This window comes from Pseudonaja textilis, chromosome 16, assembly GCF_049901715.1.
Source record: "Pseudonaja textilis isolate UNSWEBS1 chromosome 16, rPseTex1.2, whole genome shotgun sequence".
NCBI lineage: Eukaryota > Metazoa > Chordata > Lepidosauria > Squamata > Elapidae > Pseudonaja > Pseudonaja textilis.
Window position 1 is genome coordinate 5,508,849 of NC_142005.1, and position 20,542 is coordinate 5,529,390.

General features: G+C 48.1%; 2 protein-coding genes and 1 pseudogene across 2 annotated transcripts; 2 read left to right on the plus strand and 1 right to left on the minus strand.

Annotated features, from left to right (window-relative positions):
* Window positions 1-1,284: 1,284 nt before the first annotated feature.
* LOC148124561 (C-reactive protein-like) lies at window positions 1,285-3,475 on the plus strand. The gene is made up of 2 exons (XM_087913705.1): window positions 1,285-1,493; window positions 2,629-3,475. The coding sequence occupies exons 1-2, from the start codon at window positions 1,430-1,432 to the stop codon at window positions 3,252-3,254; spliced, it is 690 nt and encodes a 229-aa protein (XP_087769831.1). The 5' UTR covers window positions 1,285-1,429; the 3' UTR covers window positions 3,255-3,475.
* A 5,236-nt stretch (window positions 3,476-8,711) lies between these two features.
* Window positions 8,712-20,333, minus strand: LOC113446658 (serum amyloid P-component-like). Its single transcript, XM_026716403.2, has 2 exons — window positions 20,118-20,333; window positions 8,712-11,136 (listed from the first exon to the last, which is right to left on the minus strand). Exons 1-2 carry the CDS (start codon window positions 20,179-20,181, stop codon window positions 10,550-10,552), a joined length of 651 nt encoding a protein of 216 aa, XP_026572188.1. The 5' UTR covers window positions 20,182-20,333; the 3' UTR covers window positions 8,712-10,549.
* On the plus strand, window positions 14,139-15,122 carry LOC148124562 (C-reactive protein pseudogene; annotated as a pseudogene).
* Window positions 20,334-20,542: the final 209 nt, after the last annotated feature.

Genomic DNA, 20,542 nt, shown 5'->3' on the forward strand with positions numbered 1-20,542 from the left:
GTCGTTCATTCCTTCATGTTCTACAGCTGCCTGGCTGAAGGAAGGGACTCTGTACGGGGAACAGTCATAAAGCAATTGGAAAGATATTATGGTTTTTCCGAAAGGGTGTGCATAACTGTAATCCCCTTTCTTCTCCTCCTTCTCCTTTTCCTACCAAGTTGTCTGCCTTCTTTCCTTCTCTCCTTTTCTTGTTTTTTTCTCTCGGTGTCTTTCTTTCTTTCTTTCTTTCTTTCTTTCTTTCTTTCTTTCTTTCTTTCTTTCTTTCTTTCTTTCTTCCTTCCTTCCTTCCTTCCTTCCTTCCTTCCTTCCTTCCTTCCTTCCTTCCTTCTTCCCAGTGTCTCCTCTTTGTTCCTCCTTCCCTTCCCCTTCCCTTTCTCCTCCCTCCTTCCCTCCTTCCCTCCCTCCGTCCCTCCTTCCCACCCTTCCCCTACTCCCACCCTCCCTTCCCCTTGCAATTTTCCTTCCTCCGCCCTCCCTTCCACCCTCCTTCCTCCTTCCTTCCCTCCCTCCCCCTTCCAACCCCTTCTCTGTACCCCCTCCTTCCCTCCCTCCCCCTTTCTTCCAATTCCAATTCTCCTTCCTTCCTCCCCCCACTTCCAATTCTCCTTCCTTCCTCCCTCCCTCCTCCCCTCCCCCTTTCCTTCCCTTTCCCTTCCAATTCCCCCCTCCCTCCCTCCCTCCTCCCTCCCTCCCTTCCTTCCTTCCTTCCTTCCCCCTCCTTCCTCAGTTTGGCCTGTTCTCATGCTTGCCCCCAAACCTCTCGACCTGTCCAGTGTGGCATTCAAGCTTGCCCCCTTCCCTGTCCTTGGACTGAGAGGAACCCCTTCCTCAAAGCCACCTTCCCCTCTTTAGGAAAGGATTTGGGCCACCAAACAGCCAGCTAGGACATGGAAGTATGACCTCGGTTCATGCTTGAACGGCCGAGCATCCCAAACCCAAGGTCAAATGCCTTCGAAAGACCTTTCTCCACCCACCGCCTTCCAGACCAGGAGTGTCCAACCTTGGCCAGACCCGTGGGCCCCGATTCTGGACACCCCTGGTCTCCTCTCTTTCTGACCTTCCAAGGAACTTCCCACCCAGGACACCCCAAGAACGGCCACCGAGACCCGTCCGAGGGTGAAGCCGAACTCAGCGGAATTATTGGGATGGTGCATCTCATCAGTTCAGATAAAAATGGAGCCTCTAAAATACCTCTGCACAGGTAATTATTAACTAATATATTACGTATTAGTGGGAAAGTCCCAGGAAGAAATTGACGGTAAATATTCCTCTTTGTTCTGAGTACAAGAGAAATATCTGAGGAATCTCCAAGGGTTTCAGCATTCGGACAGTTGATTTGCTCTTGAGAGGAGGAGGTGGCGGCTCTGCTCCCACGGACATTGGCTCCCGGAGTTCCTGCTGCCAGTCAGTTCTTCCACCCTCCACCAAGATGGTCGTCCTTCCTTCCCTCCTTCTTATCCTCGCCTGCCTGTCAGGATCCTTCGGCCAAAAAGGTGAGGCTTAAACCCATGTTGGAGCAGCTCCGTGGAGGCCCCCATGGTCTCCAGAAGCTGGGTGAAATTCTGTTGAGCTTTTCATTGCTGTTGTTCTCAGAGGGTCTGTTGGACCTTCTGTTTATGGCAGAGCTTGTGGGTCCAGGTAGAATATCAGCTTGTAAGTTGAGGGCTGATTTGCTCACAAGATCCTTCTGAGGTGGGCTCAGCCCAAGCCCAGGTAAGGAGTCTCCATGAGTAAGGAGGGACCTGAACTCCTGTCCACCATCTCTTTCCTTCCTTCCTTCCTTCCCTTCCCTTCCTTCCTTCCTTCCTTTCCTTCCTTTCTTCCTTCCGTTCCTTCCTTTTTCCTTCCTTCCTTCCTTCCTTCCCTTCCTTCCTTCCTTCCTTCCTTCCTTCCTTCCTTCCTTCCTTCCTTCCTTCCTTCCTTCCTTTCCTTCCTTCCTTTCCTTCCTTCCTTCCTTCCTTCCTTCCTTCCTTCCTTCCTTCCTTCCTTCCTTCCTTCCTTCCTTCCTTCCTTCCTTCCTTCCTTCCTTCCTTCCTTCCTTCCTTCCTTCCTTTCCTTCCTTCTGTCAGGTTCTGACAAACTGAATTCAAACGATTGCACCACCAAACTAAATTGAGGCTGAACACCTTCCTTCCTTCCTTCCCTTCTTCCCATTCCCTCCCTCCCTCCCTCCTTCCTTCCTTCCTCCCATTCTCTCCCTTCCTCCTTTCCTTCCCTCCTTCCTTCCCTCAGTCCCTCTTTCCTTCCAACTTTGTTATTCTGTGACCCTGTTATTCTCCTTTCTCCTCCCATTCCCTCCCTCCCTTCCTTTTCTCCTCCTTCCCATTCCCTCCTCCCTCTCATTCTCTTCTTCCTTCCTCCCTCCTCCCCAGCTCAGCTCAGCCAGAAGAAACTTAGGACTTTGAGACCTGCTCTCCTGCTTGGCGCCCAAGACCTCTGGGAGTGTCCCCCTCATTCCGGGTCCTTGAATGGAGAAGAGAACCTTTTCTTCAAGAGAGTCAGCGATTCCAAGCTGGATGACTTAATCTGGCTTTACTTCGTGCTGGGCCAAAAAATGGCCGTGGGACGTCAACCCTGATCTACAAGGCTGGTGTCCGGCTGACCAGGTTCTCTTTTGTCTCCTTCCAGATCTCCGGAACAAGGCCTTTGTGTTCCCAGCACCAACGGCTACGTCCGCAGTGGAGCTCCAGGTCTCCAACCAGCACCCCTTGACCAAGCTGACCGTCTGTTTGAGATACTACACCCTCCTGCCCCGTGCGTACGGCCTCTTCTCTTACGCCACCCGCTCCATCGACAACGATTTCCTGATCTTCAAGAACCAACCCAACGAGTACGCCATTCACGTTGGTGGCGCAGCGGTCAATTTCAAGGTTCCCCCGAAGGAGAAACCCAGCTGGGACCACGTCTGTGTTTCGTGGGACTCCAACAATGGGCTAGTCCAGTTGTGGCTCAACGGAGACCCCCTCCCTCGACAGGGCCTGAAAAAGGGTTACAGCATCGGCCCCCAGGCCTCCATCGTCCTGGGCCAAGACCAGGACAGCTTCGGAGGGGGCTTTGAGGTCGGCCAATCCTTCGTGGGGGAGATGTCGGACGTCTACCTGTGGGCCCGGGTGCTGACCCCCACGGAGATTAGGCTGTCCAGCAGTAACGCTGAGCTCTCTGGCTCCCTGATTAGCTGGAAGTCCCTGAGATACACCATCAAGAATGAGGTCTTTGTGGAGGAATTCCTGGCTCCGCAAAATGCTTGCATCTGAGAAAGAACAGAAGAAAAGAACAGGGGAAAGGAAAGGAGAAAAGAAAAGGGAAAAGAAAAGAAAATTTCTTTTTTGGGGTGGGGGGGGAATCTATATTTCTGCAAGGGGATGCAAAGGGCTCAAGTAGCCATTTAACAAATTATAGGCAGGTAATCCATACTTGTATAGAACGTGTGAACATTATACTTTCTTTATCAATAAAATTAGCTTTTTGTGTCATGTTGGGTTGAATGTTCCTTGGGGGGAGGTCTTCTTATTGGGTAAAAAAAACAAAAAACTAAATGCAAGTCTGGGGTCCCATAGTACCACCCTAAAGTATCTACAGATAGAATCTTGCAAGCCTTGGCGTGAGTCTCTTTGTAGTTTTCTTCTTTCTTCCCTTTCTCCCTTCCTTCCTTCTCACTTCCTTGCTTCTTTCCTTCCTTCTTCCCTCCCCCTTTCCCTTTCTTTCCCCTTCCAATTCTTTCCTTCCTCTTCCTCTTCCTTCCCTCCTCTCTTCCCCTCCCCCTCCCCCTTCCAATTACTTCCTTCCTTCCTTCCTTCCTTCCTGCCTTCCTTCCTTCCTTCCCTCCTCTCTTCCCCTCCCCCTCCCCCTTCCAATTACTTCCTTCCTTCCTTCCTTCCTTCCTTCCTTCCTTCCTTCCTTCCTTCCTTCCCTCCCTCCTCTCTTCCCTCCCCTTCCAATTCCTTCCTTCCTTCCTTCCTTCCTTCCTTCCTCCTCCCCCTCCCCCCCCTCCTTCCCTTCCTTCCTTCCTTCCTTCCTTCCTTCCTTCCTTCCTTCCTTCCTTCCTTCCTTCCTTCCCTCCCTCCCTCCTCTCTTCCCCTCCCCTTCCAATTCCTTCCTTCCTGCCTTCGAAAGACCTAAGCCACCCCTTCTTTTTCCACCCACCGCCTTCCAGACCAGGAGTCTCCAACCTTGGCCAGATCTGTGGGCCCCAACTCTGGACACCCCTGGTCTCCTCTCTTTCTGACCTTCCAAGGAACTTCCCAGCCCGGACACCCCAAGAACGGCCATCGAGACCCGTCCGAGGGTGAAGCCAAACTCAACGGAAGGTCCCTCCAAACTATTTTGATTGTGCGTCTAAACAGTTAAAAAATAAATAAATAAATAAAAATCGAGCCCCTAAATATATCTCTACACACATGCAGTAGTTAGGTAACACCTTATGTGCAGTGTAAATAGTCTTTCGGGGAAAGTCCAAGGAAGAAACTTGCGGTTAATACTCCCGTTTGTCCTGAGTTCAACAGAAATACGCAAGCCACATCCCAGAGTTTCACCATTTAAAGAGGGGATTTGGTGTCCGTGCCCAAGGTAATCAGAACAAGAGTTTCTGCGGCCAGCTGGTTCCTCCACTGTCCACCAAGATGGTCGTCCTTCCTTCCTTCTGTCCTTCTTATCCTCGCCTGCCTGTCAGGATCCTTTGGCCAAAAAGGTGGGGCTTAAAACCCATGTTGGAGGAGCTCTGCCTGTCCGTGGAGGCCCCTGTGGTCTCCAGAAGCTGCGTGAAATCTGTTGAACTTTTCATTGGCATGGTCCTCAGTAGGGCTGTTGGGTCTTCTGTTCATGGTAGAGCTTGTTGGTCATGTAGAACATCAAATGGTCAGGCTGTGGGGTTGGTTTCCACACAAGGTTCTTCTGAGGTGGCTTCAGCCAAAGCCCAAGTAGCTTTTCCATGAGTAAGGAGGGATCTGAACTCCTGTTCATCATCCCCTCCCTCCCTTCCTTCCTTCCTTCCTTTCTTCTCTTCCTTCCTTCCTTCCTTCCTTCCTTCCTTCCTTCCTTCCTTCCTTCCTCCCTTCCTTCCTTCCTCTCTCCCTTCCTTCTGTACCTTCCTTGCCTTCTTTCCTTCCTTCCTTTCCTCCCTCCCTCACTCCATCCTCCTTCCCTCCCTTCCCTTCCTTCCTTCCCTCCCTCCCTTCCTTCCTTCCTCTCTCCCTTTCTTCTGTACCTTCCTTCCCTTCTTTCCTTCCTTCCTTTCCTCCCCTCCTCCTCCCCTCCTCCTTCCCTCCCTTCCCTTCCTTCTTTCCCTCCCTTCCTTCCTCCCCTTTCCTTTCCTTTCCTTTCCTTTCCTTCCCCTTCCAATTCCTTCCTTCCATCCTCCCTCCTTTCCTTCTATACCTTCCTTCCCTCCTTCCATTCCTTCCTTGCCTCCCTTCCATCCTCCTTCCCTCCCTTTCCTTCCTTCCTTCCTCCCTTCCTTCCTTCCTTCCTCCCTTCCTTCCTTCCCAGCTTTCCCAAACAATGGGAAAGGTCTGCCCCCTGGTGTCCAACTTTGGCATTTGCACCTTAAAAGAAAAAGGGCGGATATACCAAATGTCTGAAATAGGAGCGCCCCCTGTTGGCTCAGTTCAGCGATCCCTCCAATAAAGGGAAGTTAAAGAATCCAGTTTGTGTCAGTCACCCAGACTAAAGATTTGGTCTTCCAAGTTCTTAGAAGAACCTTAGAAGGTAGCCTATCTAGCGGAGAACCGAAGTCCATCTACGCTGGAGCCCGTCCGCAGGGAATTTCTCTCTCCCCAAAATGTGTGTTGTAAAGAGTCCCCGAGGGGCTTTTTTTTCCCCCAAGAGGCCACTGGACTTTCTGGTTTTCCCTTGAAGATGTTTCCTTTCTCCTCCAAGAAGCTTCTTCAGCTCTGGATGGTGGGGAATGGAAGGATTTAGACTCCTTGCAGGCAGCTGGTCATTTGCATCCTTTTTAAGAGTGTCGTTGAGGCCACTTGGAGGTTTATTTGTGTCCTGGGGGTCACATGAGGGGTGCAAATGGGTGTGGAGCCTCCTTGGAACTGTTGAAAAGATACTGGAGATAGATGAGGTTGCATATCCCTCCCCCCACTCAATTGAGAGAGGGGCCAAGCGGCCTCAACGACCGTCTATAAAAGGATGCAAATGACCAGCTGCCTGCAAGGAGTATAAATCCATCCATCCTCCACCAGTCAGAGCCGAAGAAGCTTCTTGGATGAGAAGCGAAACGTCTTCAAAGAAAAACCAAAAAGTCCAGTTGCCTCTTGAAACAAAAACTTCCTTTGAGACAAACCAGGACTTGGAATGACGGAGAATCTCCACAGACATGTGTGTAAAGAGGTAAACGTTTGCCCTCTGGTGGTTGTGTGGGGACAGAACAGCAACAATTCGGCCCTCTGGTGGATCTTCTTACCCATTGCACCTGTAGAAAGAAAGTCAATCTTTTCCTCAAAGTCGTGTTGCTGGTCGCTCGTGGCTGGTTGTGAAAATAATATCGATGTCGGATAATAGTGGCTTCCTTTTCAGCAGCCATCTTTCCTGCGTAATCCTTCTTTTTAAATTAAAAATTAAAAGGGTGCATCTATCGACCTGATCTTTGTGTGGGAAGATCACACACCTAAAAAAAGTCTTTTGAAACACACAAATGGTTCTCGCTTATTAACCATCTACTTATCAATTATTTGAAGTTGTAACAGGCCAGCCAGAAGCTACTTAGTGTACAATGTTCCAGAGTTTCCACAGCTGCACACACACACACACACACCAACAACATTTTGGGAGCCTGGCCACCAGCTCACTTTTACAACCAGTTGCAACATTTGGTGATCACATAACCACAATTTGTGTCATTTCTTTTCTGCCAGTTTCCAGCAAGGTTCCCTTGCAAAAAATCATCTGTAGAAATGAACAACCACACACACACACACAAGGTGTAAAATTGTGCGTGGCCTTGACTTGTGACCGTCATGACTTATAATAGAAAGTCAGGGCTCCTTTATGGTCATAACTCGAGGACTACCTGAATCTTTCCCGCAAGATTTCACTAAAGTGGAAGGTTGTTTGCAAGCTACACAAACAGGAGATGAGAAAGGGAGGTTGATGGAAGCTAATCAAGGAGAGGAGCAACCTAGAACTAAGGAGAAATGTCTTAACAGTGAGGACAATTAGCCAGTGGAACGACTTGCCACCAGAAGTTGTGGATTCTCCATCACCGGAGGGTTTCCAGAAGAAATTGGACCACCAATTGTCTGAAATGGTGTAGCGTTTCTCGCTTGAGCACGGGGCTGGATTTGAAGATATCCAAGGCCCTTCCAACCCTGTTCTTCTGATATTTATTAGTCAGTCTATCCTTTGAGTGGGAGACTCAAGGGAACAAAATTGGAAAACATCTAGAAAGAGAAGAAAACAGAGTTTCAACTGTTGAAACAACAAAGTGAAATGGGATGTCAGAAACATTTGAACCCTAATTTCCACCTCATCTGCGGTGATCAACATGGACCTTTCCTTGTTGGTTCTGAGCACTTGTTGTATCCAAACATTGCACCGAATGTACTGTATTGTCTCTTCAGTTGATCTGGAGTGACATGTATCAAAGGTCAACCTAACAACAACAACAACAAACCCCCAGCAACTGTCAACAACACCAGAGTCATCTGATAGGACTCGGGGAGGGAAAAAAAACCCAAGAAATTTGATGGAATTGTTCAAAAAGTAGGCGAATTGGGTGTTGCGTTAGACTCTGATGGTTGGTCTGGGCTGGTTTCAAAACTTCCAAGTGCCAGTGGAATGTCTGCCATCATCAGATACCTTCTAAGATTCTCCAGAGGTTGAAGGAATGGCTCATCTTCTGAGAAAGGGTCTCACGATGAGCTTCTTTTGGGACTGAGTAGAAAGGGTTGGAACTAGGAAGGCTGCAGACCTTCAAGTGAAGACCGTAGGTAGGAATTTATGCTGGACATTAGTCCTTGGTGACCTCAACACAAACGCAAATCAGTCTCCACATATCTGAGGATTGAAATTGGGGAGAATTGGCTTCTCCTTCCTCCTCCTCCTCCTCCTCCTCCTCCTCCTCCTCCTCCTCCTCCTCCTCCTCCTCCTCCTCCTCCCCTTCTTTCTCTACTTTTCCTTTCCACCAGCTCACTTCCTTCTTTTCTACTTTCTTTATTTCCTTCCTTCCTCCCTCTTTCCACTTTCCTTCCTTTGTCCCTCCAATCCCTCTCATTCTCTCTTCTTTCCCCCTTTCTCTCCTCTTCCCTCCTCCCCTTCTTTCTCTACTTCTCCTTCTTCCTTCCTCCCTCTTTTCCACTTTCCTTCCTCCCTCCCTCCCTCTGTCTTCCTCCCTTCTTCTCATTCTCTCTTCCTTCCCCTCCTCTTCCTCCTCTCTCCTCCCCTTCTTTCTCTAATTCTCCTTCTCACCAACTCACTGCCTTCTTTTCTACTTTCCTTCTTTCTTCCCTTCCTCCTTCTTTTCCACTGTCCTTCCTTCATCCCACGCTCTGTCTCCCTCTCCCTCCCTCCTTCTCATTCTCTCTTCCCTCCCTCCCTCTCTTCCTTTACTCCTCCCTTTCTCCTTTTTCTGAATTGCAACACTCACAACTATACCCTTAGTTCCATAAACTATCATTCATACACCAAACTTGGAGGCTGTACAAATCTTTGGGATTTCAAGTCGCCTCTCTGAAATTCCAGACAAAAATCACAATGCCAGTTGAAGATGTTATACACGGATGAATTTATTAAAGGCTGCTGATGGTTTTGCTAGAAATTAACAATTACTTCCAATTTCTTGCAAAAAAAACCAAAACCACACTTTTCTTTGCTTTGCTTAAGAACCACAGAGTTCACTCATCCTCTTTGCTTTATGATTGCTGTGTCTGTTTAACAATTTCTGTAAAAAAGTGAATAAAATTAGGCCTGGTCATGTGTGGATCTGATTTTCGACCGTCACAACTTAGAACTCTAGTTACAGGACTCAATTATGGTTCTAATTTGAGAACTGTTCCTCTTGGTTTATGCATTTGGGGAAAGAAATCTTGTTCTTTGGATATTTGAAGATTTCACTGTCTTTTCTCACCCGACTTTGATTTTTGGGGGGGTTGACTTATCCACAATTATTCTTGCACAAAGCTAAAGGGGTTATATTCCTTCAAAAACTTCAATAAATGTATTAATGTATCAATCATGATTGATATTATGAGCCTCTTCATCTAGATGTCATAATTTTATATTGTGATATTATAATTGATGAGTATAATTTTACTGCTGTTTTTAATGCTATGTCTATACTGGCTTAAACTGCAGGCACATAATATATTCATTTAATGCTTACTACCAGGAGTACTAACCATGCGATTCATGCATATAAAAACACAGAAGAGAATTTGGGGAGTGAGGAAGAAAATACAAGATTCCAACAGAACAGAATAGTTGTAACTTACGGTTAAAATAAGGAGTCCTTAGTGCTCTCGCAGACTTGGTTGTTCTCTTGCAGACGTTTCATGACCCAACTAGGTAATATCATCAGTGCTAGCGGAAACCCTGTCAGTGCTGGTAGGAATGGCTGCTTGGCATTGGTACTTGACAAACAATCAAGAAGGTGTTGTTTACTTCTTGATTGTTGGTCTAGCATTAATCTAGGTGTTAAACTCTGTTCATATAGTGTCGATTGCTGGTGACAGGGTGGTCTCCTTGGGTAAGCAATACCCCAGTTAAGGAAAAAGTAATGCAGACAAACAAGGTTACAGCAAACAATGGCTTAATCCAGGAACCACCAGGAATCTCCCACCAACACTGACAGGGCAAACCACTAGTATATAAAAGTAAAACCAAACTCCTTTCTGCTCTAGCACTGATAATGTTACCTAGTTGGGGCGTGAAATGTCTGCAAGCAAGCGACCAGGCTCAGAAGGCCCCAAGGAAGCCACAGTCCTCTTTCTCCTCCTCCTCCTCCTCTGCAAACCCACTCCTTCTAGCACTGATGATGTTACCTAGTTAGGTCATGAAACGTCTACAAGAAAACCCACAAGCTGAAAGAGCACCACGAGTGACAAAATGGCTGAACCCTAAATGTGAGGGGCAACGGACCCCCCCAAAACTGGGGGACCTTATGGCTTCTTCCATTTGCCCATTTGATTCAAAGCTCCAGCCACTGAATTTCTGAAAAATGAAATTCAGGAGGTCCAGTTCAGAGGTGGTATTCAGCAGGTTCTGACCGGTTTTGAAGAACCGGTGGTGAAAAGTTTGAATAGTTCCGAGTGGGGAGGGAATGGAGAACCGGTAGTAAAAATTTTTTTGAATCCCACCACTGGTCCAGTTGAACGGTTGGGTTGGAGGCCTTCGAGCCAAGCTACTTTCCTTCTCCCTCCACCAACAATTTTGGAAAACCACCCCGTCTCGAAGGTCTGAACTGATGATTCAACTGATCCAATGGAAACGGGCAGAGAGCCACGTTCTGGGTGTAATCAAATGTGATATGAACCTCCTGGGTTTTGACTGGTGATCTGGATGGATTTGAAGGACCAGAGATGACCGGAGGAAGAGATGAGGTACAAATTTATATCGAACAGATGCTTCTTCCCCAGTAACAAGAATCCAGAACCACGTTGCCTTGAGTTTCATAGCTCAGGTTGTTCCATCTGATCATGGATGGATTGTACCCAGAGAAGTCATTCACAGTAGAGTTCCACATATATACTTGTTGGATCTCTCCTTGGAAGAAAATGTCCTCATGATGGGCTCGCCCAAGCTGGACCAAAGCATGGGGTCTGATGAAGTAACCTTGACGTACCACTTTCCTGGGCAACGTGCTTCTATTGAACTCAAAGGTGAGGACACCTGTCTCCGACGACCATTTGATGCAGATCTGATGCCAGTCTTGGTAGGCATCGGGGACTCGGAAGCGCTGAGGTACGCCACCGATGTAGACGGTGTACCACCAAAAGCCATCCAGGCCATGAGCCTTATAAATCAAGATTTCCTTGTCTTGGTCTTTGGTGGCGTAGGAGAACAGGGCCTGTTTGGACGGCGAGTCGGAGAAAGAACAGAGGCAGACCGTGATGTTCTCGAGAAGGTCATGAGACGGCTCCATCTCCAAGGTGACGTAGCCTTTGTGGGAGAAGATGAAGGAATAGCCCTCCAGATCTGGGGGAACGGAAAGAGAGAAGCCAAGTTAATTTGGGTTGTGTCTTAATCAGGGGTGGGATTCTACCTGGTCAGACTGGTTCTATAGAACCAGTGGTTGTTGGAGAACTGGCAAATCTTGCCACTGGCTGGCTCCACCCCTGCCCACCCACTCATTCCTTATCTGGCATGCGTGCCATCCAACTGGCCTGCGTTGCGCCTTCGCCTAATTTTTTTTTTGAAAACAATTTTATTGGTTTTTTTTAAAAGCAAACAAAACATAAAAACATCAGCTCTCTTCCATACATATATACAAGCAGTGTGTCGGTTGGTTCATCAGTTTTGTGCATTCATTTCGTAGTCTCAATTACAGTTATATTACATAATAACTCGTATTATCGATCCAAACTTATATAACCTCATATCACTATTAAAAAATCATTTGACTATGATTTTATTCATTCATACTTTACGAGATAACTATAATTTAGGTAGTTTATTCTATAACAAATCATATAATCATACCAAATCAATCCTTAAAAAACACTTTATAGATATGATGTCAAATAACAGAAGAAAAAGACTTCATCAGTGTAAATTGCCTAATTTTTGGTAGGTGCTATTTTTCCTTCCCTCCCCCTCTCGACCATCAGCTGTTCCGACTATCAGCTGTTCCGGGAGATTTAGATTAGCTAGAAAGCAGGAAATCGTTCGATCTCTTGCTGTCTAGCTAATCTCAAAGCAGAGCTGAACCGTCCTTAGGACTGAAGCTTCTATTTTTCAGTGTAGACTCAGGCAGCAGATTGCAGAAAGGTGGATCTCTGAGTGAATCTGTGCTTCTGGGAGCAACTCATTCCGCCTGCCTGCTTTGCCTAGCTTTGGGTAAAAGTTGCTCTTTTTTAAATAAAAAATGCAATATTTACATAAATATTTACATACAAGCCACGTTCAGCCAGTCACATGACCACGAAGCAACACTCAGTCAACAAGCCATGCCCACCCAGTCACATGACCAGCAAGTCACACCCACAAATTAGGCCACGGACACAGAACTGGTTGTTAAGAAATTTGAACCCCATCTCTGGTCTTAGTACATTTCCACCATACACATTTCCTTGGAAAACTCAAACCAAACGGGAAGGATTCTACTGGTTCGGGACGGTTCGGGAGAACTGGTTGCTCTGAGCCCACCCATTCACCCCGGCTCTAGTCTGTGCCTTATTTCCAGGTTCTCCAGCTAAGCTGATTTGCGCGGCATCAGCTGTTTTACACACAGGGCTTGCAGCGGAAGGTGACTTGCAAACGCTACACGCGTTTGGCGCTCACCGAATCGGTGGTTAGCCCGTCTGAATCCCACCCCTGAAACCAGGGTAGTGTGTAGGCATGTACGTGCTTATGGTTGAGAGAGCGACATTCTTCTTATTTTATCCACATGTTGGCAAATCTCTTTGCAGTGCCGTGGGCTAACTAAATTAATAATAATAAATTAATTTGGAGTTTTGCTACTGGTAGTTCTTGACCTACAAGCAACCACAAGCGAGGCAATTTTCCCACCAATCAGGGAGTGCTGCCCCATTTTACCGCCTTGATTTGCCACCGTTGTTAAGTGGATCACTGCAGTTGTTAAATTAGTCACAAGGTTGTTAAGTGAACCACACACACACACACACACACACACCCATTGACTTTGTTTGTCAGAAGACCACAAATGACAACCACCTGACTTCAGGATGCCGCAACGGTCATAAATACAGACCAGTTGTCAAGTGCCTGAATTTTAACCATGGGGATGCGGTGAGTGGTGCGGTGGTCTAACGGTGGAGCTCTCACCTCACAATCAGGAGGCTGTGAGAGTTCGATCCCAGGTAGAAGCAGATATTTTTCTCTCTGGGCATGATGAGAATATATCCGCTGAACAAAACTCCGCATCAGTGACAGGAAGGGTATCCGACCACTAAACACTCAGTTTCATTCAGTTGCTCCAACTCTACCCTGATGCAAGGGGTTTATCATTAAAAGACCTATGGTTGTAGGTTGAGGATTGCAGAGGAGTGTCTGTGGGGTGTGGCCTAAAAAAATCAAGATGGATGCCATGAGAGTCTGGCAGTTCCATTACCTTGTCATGGCGGCCATCTTTGTTGACCAGACCCCCACTTCTGAAGAGCTGCCCTCTTGCAGTGTTCATTCATGGGTTCTTGCAACACACCCAGCAAACCAACAGTGGTGACCTTCTCCTTTCACTGGTCATCCTGTCCTTGGCCAGCTAAGATTGCCAGCTGGCTGGATCTCTGGATGCCAACCTCAGCCCTGGCATTAGACCAAGGTTTATCTGTGCCCTCACCTGAATAGTGCAAATGGGTGTGAATTCCTTTCAGCAGGTCCAAGAATCTCCTTCTCCTTCTTCTCCTTGTCTGCTCCTTCTCCTTCTCTGTCTCTTTCTCCTTCTCCTTCTCCTCCTCCACTCCACAATCCCCATTCACTTCTAGCACTGATGGTGTTACTTGGGTTATGAAACATTTGCAAGAAAACAAAGAAGCTCAGAGAGCACCAAGGACCCCACAGACCACCTCCTCCTCCTCCTCCTCCTCCTCCTCCTCCTCCTCCTCCTCCTCCTCCTCCTCCTCCTCCTCCTCCTCCTCCTCCTCCTCCTGCCACTGTTAAGGTTTTATTGTTGTAATCATCACAGTTGTTGCTATTCCATTCTTGATCCGATGCCTGAATTGCAAAAATGAAACACGAGCATCCCCTATCATAGAAACCCCTTCAAAGAGCATATCCGTTCTTGGAGAACAGCGATGGGGACATCCAGACTTTTAATTTTCATCTTTTAAAAAAAAACAAAAACAAAAACTTTCTGTTCTGCATCAGAACATTTCACAAAAAAATGGGGTTTCCTTCCCACCCCCCCATGGCACTCTGGGAAAGATCAATGTCTATTTAAGGAAAAGGCTCAGCGGTCTTGATGTTGAGATGTCAGAAAATGAGAAGACCAGAGTGATGCTTCGGGTCAGAAAGCTTTCTGTAGCACCTCAACGTAGGTTGGGGAGCGTCAAATTGTCAATGTTCGAAGCAGAAGGCATGCTTAGGACATGTTCCTTAGAGGGAGACAGGACCATTCATGGTTCCTCTGTTGGTTTCATCCCAGATCTTGAAAGAAAAGCCTTTGTCTTCCCGTTGTTTACAAACATAGACTTCGTGAAGTTGAAGGTGGACCTCCAGAAGCCTCTGACCAGCTTCACGGTGTGCGAGAGGTTCCAGACGGAGGTGGTGTGTCCGTTTGCCCTCTTCTCTTACACTACCAAGGATGATGACAACGAATTCTTGCTCCACACCAACAAGCCAAACCTCTTGAGCGTCTTCATGAAACAAGGGATCGTCAACTTTGACATCTCCAAAGCACGCCCAGCGTCCACCTGCAAGGACCACCTCTGTTTCACCTGGGAGTCCAAGACCGGATTGGCGGGTTTGTGGTGTAACGGGCAACCCTTACCTCGAAAAATCATCATGAAAGACCAGGTTGTCCAAGACAATGCCTCCATCATCCTGGGGCAAGAACAGGACTCCTTCGGTGGACTGTTTGATGCCAACCAGTGCTTTGTGGGCGAGATCGAAGATGTCTATTTCTGGGACCAGGTCCTGCAACCGGATGAAATCTGCCGGGTTTGGCACAACCGGGTGGTGCCCCATCCGCTCATCGACTGGCGAGAGCTGTATTACGAAACCCACAGAGATGTGATTGTGGCACCTTCCAACATCTGCGCCTGCCGAAGTGAGAAGGCTTGGGCTCCCCAACGGGCGTGAAAAAAAAAAAAAAATAGCCCACGGCCAAAAATTTGGATCCCACCTGTTAGTGACTCAGTCAAGAGCGGGACAGCGACCGGCCATCTTTGGGTTATGAAAGAGACCAACTTTCTCCTACAAAAAGACTCTCCCTTGTACAAAAAGGCTGCCGATTTGCTTAATTTGTCTAGAGAATGTTTGGGTTGCGTTTTGGAAGTGCAAGTGGTGTGTGTGTGTGTGTGTGAGGAGAGAGAGAGAGAGAGAGAGAGGAAGAGGAGGAGAGAAGGAAGGAAGACAGGAGGGAGGAGGGAGGAGGGAAGAAGGGAGGGAAGGAAGGAAGGAAGACAGGAGGGAGGAGGGAGGAGGGAAGAAGGGAGGGAGGAAGATGAAAGGAAGGAGGAGCTGGAGGAGAGAGAGAGGAGGAGGGAGGGATGGGAGGGATGGGAGGGAGGGAGGGAGGGAGGGACGAAAGAAGAAAGGAAGATGGGAGGGAGAGAAGAAGGGAAAGAAGGAAGACACAGCAAAAAGAAAGAGGAAAAAACAGGGAGAGAGAGAAAAGAAAGAAAGAAAGAAAGAAAGAAAGAAAGAAAGAAAGAAAGAAAGAAAGAAAGAATGAAAATAATCAGAAGTTCCCTTTTTGGCTAATGGGAAGCACAGAACATAGAACGAAGAATAATAGCGTTATAATATACAATATACAATATTTTGTATTAATATGCAGGATAATAGAATTACGAGAACGTTCAGAGTTCTGCCACAGATGTGAGCCGGTCACCCCTGCAGAGATTCTGCCTTCCCTCCCCGGTTTCCCTTCCTCCCCTTCGCTGTTTTCTGCCCTTGCCAAGTCTCCCAGCTCCATAAATTATACGTTGGAATAACATCTCGCCACCATGTTGTGCATGCGTTAGCAGGTGTGGGATTTATCTACCTAGAGGAGCTTCCAGATCAAGCTAATTATCGGCCTGCCTGCTGCTCTCTCCAATTCCTGATGCAATTCCCCCCCCCCCCAGCAAAGAGCAGCGAGTGCGAATCTCTTTCTTTCTTCTCCCTGATCCGATCCCATTGGCAGGCTGGGAGCCCTTTGCCTGCCTCCCCCCGCTTCCCCCCTGCAGGAGAGCCGCAAACACAACTGACGGGTTGTGTCAACAGAGGCCATAGAATCAACATCCCGTGAAGGATTAGCCCCGCTTTGTAAAGCCTTTAGCAAGGCCACACCTGGAAGGCTGCGTCCCGTTTCGCTCTCCGCGTTACAAAAAAGGCACTCAGACTCTAGAAAAAGTGCAGAGAAGAGCAACCAGGATGATTAATGAGGCTGGGGACTCAAACATACGAAGAACCGTTGCAGGAACTGGGCTTGGCTAGTCTAGGGAAGAGAAGGACCAGGGGAGACAGGAGAGCGGTCTTCCAATATTTGAGGGGCTGCCCCAGAGAGGAGGAAGGGGGTCAAGCTATTCTCCAAAGCACCGGAAGAAGAGGTGGTATTCCGCCGGTTCTGACCGGTTCTTGAGAACCGGTAGCGGAAATTTTGAGTAGTTTGGAGAACTGGTCAATATCACCTCTGGTTGGCCCCGCCCCCATATCTATTCTCCGCCTCCCGAGCCCCAGCTGATTGGCTGGGTCTTCTTTGGTTGCCCACCAGAAGTTGTGGGTGCTCTATCGCTGTGTGTGTGTGTGTGTGTGTGTTTTAAAGAAGATACTGGACAGCTGTTTGTCTGCAATGATATATAGGGTCTCCGGGTTGAGCAGGGGTTGGACTAGATGACCTTCCCGGTCTCTTCCATGTCTATTCTGATTGATTGATTATGTCAACCCTTTAACAGTGATCCAGTCCATTGGATTATGATCCAAAGAAGCCACAGGCAGGGAAGGAAGGGAGAAGGAGGGAGGGAGGAAAGGAGGAAAAATGGAAGGGAGTGGAAGAGAGAATGGAAGGGAAGAAGGGAGGGAGAAGGAGGGAAGAAGGAACTGTAAGGCTGGAGAAGCAGATACAGCAGAGGCGGTTATTCAGCCGGTTCTGACCAGTTCTGGAGAACCGGTAGAGGAAATAGGGAGTTGTTTGGAGAACTGACCAACCCAATCTCTCCTCTGCCTCCCATTGAGTCCCAGCTGATCGGCTGGGTCTCCTTTGGTTGCCCTGCACAGGAGAACAGAGCTGGAAAGCAGGTTAGTGGGGTGGGGAGGGAAGGGGGATTTTGGCAGTATATCCTTCCCCTGCCATGCCCACCAAGCTGACCCACGCCCACAGAACACCACACCCACCAAGCCACGCCCACAGCTGATGGGCTGGGTCTTCTTTGGTTGCCCTGCACAGGAGAAGGGAGCTGGAAAGCAGGTTAGTGGGGTGGGGAGGGAAGGGGGATTTTGCAGTATATCCTTCCCCTGCCACGCCCACCAAGCCAAGCCACGCCCACAGAACACCACACCCACCAAGCCACGCCCACAGCTGATCGGCTGGGTCTTCTTTGGTGCCCTGCACAGGAGAAGGGAGCTGGAAAGCAGGTTAGTGGGGTGGGGAGAGAAGGGGATTTTGCAGTATATCCTTCCCCTGCCACGGCAACCAAGCCAAGCCACGCCCACAGAACACCACGCCCACCAAGCCACACCCACAGCTGATCGGCTGGGTCTTCTTTGGTTGCCCTGCACAGGAGAACGGAGCTGGAAAGCAGGTTAGTGGGGTGGGGAGGGAAGGGGGATTTTGGCAGTATATCCTTCCCTGCCACGCCCACCAAGCCAAGCCACGCCCACAGAACACCACACCCACCAAGCCACGCCCACAGCTGATCGGCTGGGTCTTCTTTGGTTGCCCTGCACAGGAGAAGGGAGCTGGAAAGCAGGTTAGTGGGGTGGGGAGAGAAGGGGGATTTTGCAGTATATCCTTCCCCTGCCACGGCAACCAAGCCAAGCCACGCCCACAGAACACCACGCCCACCAAGCCACACCCACAGCTGATCGGCTGGGTCTTCTTTGGTTGCCCTGCACAGGAGAACGGAGCTGGAAAGCAGGTTAGTGGGGTGGGGAGGGAAGGGGATTTTGGCAGTATATCCTTCCCCTGCCATGCCCACCAAGCCGAGCCACGCCCACAGAACACCACGCCCACCAAGCCACGCCCACAGCTGATCGGCTGGGTCTTCTTTGGTTGCCCTGCACAGGAGAAGGGAGCTGGAAAGCAGGTTAGTGCAGTATATCCTTCCCCTGCCACGCCCGCAGAACGGGTAGTTAAAAAAAAATTGAATACCGCCATTGAGAGACAGCCCCCGTGTGTGAATATCTGATGTGCTGGAATAGTTTATTTCTGAGAAATAATGAAAAAAATATCAGGTAGGCAGCAAACAAGAGAGCCGTCCCCTTTTCTACGGACGCCCTACGTGATAAAACAACCAGCTTTGGCCGCCTGCTCTTTGCAAGTCTTACAAGCAAGGAAGTCGGAAAAACAAATGATTTTTGACACACCGCTTTTTTTAATATTAATGTTAGGATGTCGCTGCTGCCTCCGGTTGCAAGTGGAAAAATGAAATATTTCCTTATCAGCATCTGCCCGAACCAGCTGACTCTTCCTTGTTTCCTTTATGGCTACCAACTAATTAAATAATTTGTATCACATAAATCATTTCCTTTCCCATTAACCTCCTATTAAGAGGAAATGTCATTTTCATCCCTTACTTGCAATGTCCCACTGCCTTTCAGCTACCTACCGTCGTTAGGCCCCTCCAAATTCCAAGCATATATAATACCCCGCATTGACGTAGTTTCTTAAAAAACATGACAGCGCTCATAATTCCAGCAATATATGCTTTTGATTAGCGATGTCGTTGCACCGAAGGCCCATTTCCCCTCCCCAAATAACTCCCTTATGAAGTCACTTGACCTTCTGCTGGCTTGAGAGGAAAAGAAAGGAAAAGAAAAGGGAGAATGGGAGAGAGACACAGAGAGAGAGAGAGAGAGAGGGAAAGAGGAGGAAAGGGAGGAAAGATTAAGAGAAAGAGAAGGGAAGAGAAGGGAAGGAAAAGAACGGAGACTGGGAGGGAGGAAGGGAAGGGAAGGAAAAGAGAGCGGAATGGAAAGAGGAAAGATTAAGAGAGAGAGAGAAAGAGAAGGGAAGGGAAGGAAAAGAAAGGAAAAGAAAGGGAGAATGGGAGGGAGGGAGGAAAGACTAAGAGAGAGAGGGAAGGAAAAGAAAGGAAAAGAAAGGAAAAGAAAGGGAGAATGGGTGGAAGAAGGACTAAGGAGAGGGAAGGGAACGAAAGAAAGGAAAAGAAAGGGAGAAAGGAGAATGAGAGGGAGAGAGAGGAAGGACTGAGAGAGAGGGAAAGGGAAGGAAAGAAAGGAAAAGAATGGGAGAATGGGAGGGAGGGAGGAAAGACTAAGAGAGAAAGGGAAGGAAAGGAAAAGGGGATGGAAGGAAGGGGGAAAGATTAGGAGAGAGGGAAGGGAAGGAAAAGAAAGGGAAAGGAAAGGAAAGAAAGGAAAAGAAAGGAAAAGAAAGGAAAGAAAGGAAAAGAAAGGGAGAATGGGTGGAAGAAGGACTAAGAAGAGGGAAGGGAACGAAAGAAAGGAAAAGAAAGGGAGAAGGAGAATGAGAGGAGAGAGAGGAAGGACTGAGAGGGGAGGGAAGGAAAGAAAAGAAAGGAAAAGAAAGGGAGAATGGGAGGGGGAGGGAGGGAGGAAAGACTGAGAAAAAGGGAAGGAAAGGAAAAGAGAATGGAAGGGAGGGAGGAAAGATTAGGAGAGAGGGAAGGGAAGGAAAAGAAAGGAAAAGAACGGGAGATTGGGAGGAAGGAAGGACTAAGGAGAGGGGAGGGAAGGAAAGGTAGAAAGGAAAGATAGAATGGGAGGAGGGAGGAAGGCAGGACGAACAGAGAGAAGGAAGGGAGGGAAAAGAAAGATAGAAGAGGGGGAGGAAGGACTAAGAGAGGGAAGGGAAGATAAAATGAGAGGGAGGGAGGGAGGGAGGGAGGAAGGACCAACAGACAGAGGGAAGGAAAGGAAGGAAATGGATGGAGAACGGAAGGAAAGGAAAGGAAGACACAAAGTAAAGTTAAACACAAAGTAAAGAGTAAAAAACTAAAATAAAGTAAGAAGTAAAGTGTAAAGTCAAAAGCCAAGGAGAAAATCAAGTCAAGTAGCTCAACCTTCTGGGCCAGGATCTTTTCCATGGTTGGTTTTAAATCTTGCATGGCGAATTGGGCTGCTCGTCTATCTTTGCCGAATCGATAGATACTCACCTTCCTGGAGAGACGTTTTCGAGAGACCGGCCAAGAGGAGCAAGCAGAGCCACCACGGAGCCATTTTCTCCGTGCTTGCGGGGGAGAAAAGAAACAGACAAGAGGTTGGAGAAGGAATTTGGTCTGCAAGAAACGGAGTTCGACGGGTGGCTGCAAACTGGCTTTGCAAACCAGCAGCTCTGCAAATATGTAGCCTCCAGGGCAGGGTCTAAATTGATCCTGCAGCGTGATAGGGGTGGAATCCAAACCACAAATATTTGGGATGGGCTTCAGGATGTGTAGAAGACACCCAAAGAGATTCTTCCTTAACTCAATGTCTATGGAGATGGTTTTTTGGTTTTGTTTTTCAAAATTAAACTGGACTTTCTTTGCTTTTCCTTGAAGATGTTTTGCTTCTGATTCAAGAAGCTTCTTCAGGAGAATGG

Coding starts and splice junctions, on each gene's coding strand:
- LOC148124561 (XM_087913705.1), top strand. CDS start 1,430: ATGGTCGTCCTTCCTTCCCTCCTTCTTATCCTCGCCTGCCTGTCAGGA. Junction 1,494..2,628: donor AGGATCCTTCGGCCAAAAAG/GTGAGGCTTAAA, acceptor GTCTCCTTCCAG/ATCTCCGGAACAAGGCCTTT.
- LOC113446658 (XM_026716403.2), bottom strand. CDS start 20,181: ATGGCTCCGTGGTGGCTCTGCTTGCTCCTCTTGGCCGGTCTCTCGAAA. Junction 11,137..20,117: donor GAAAACGTCTCTCCAGGAAG/GTGAGTATCTAT, acceptor CCGTTCCCCCAG/ATCTGGAGGGCTATTCCTTC.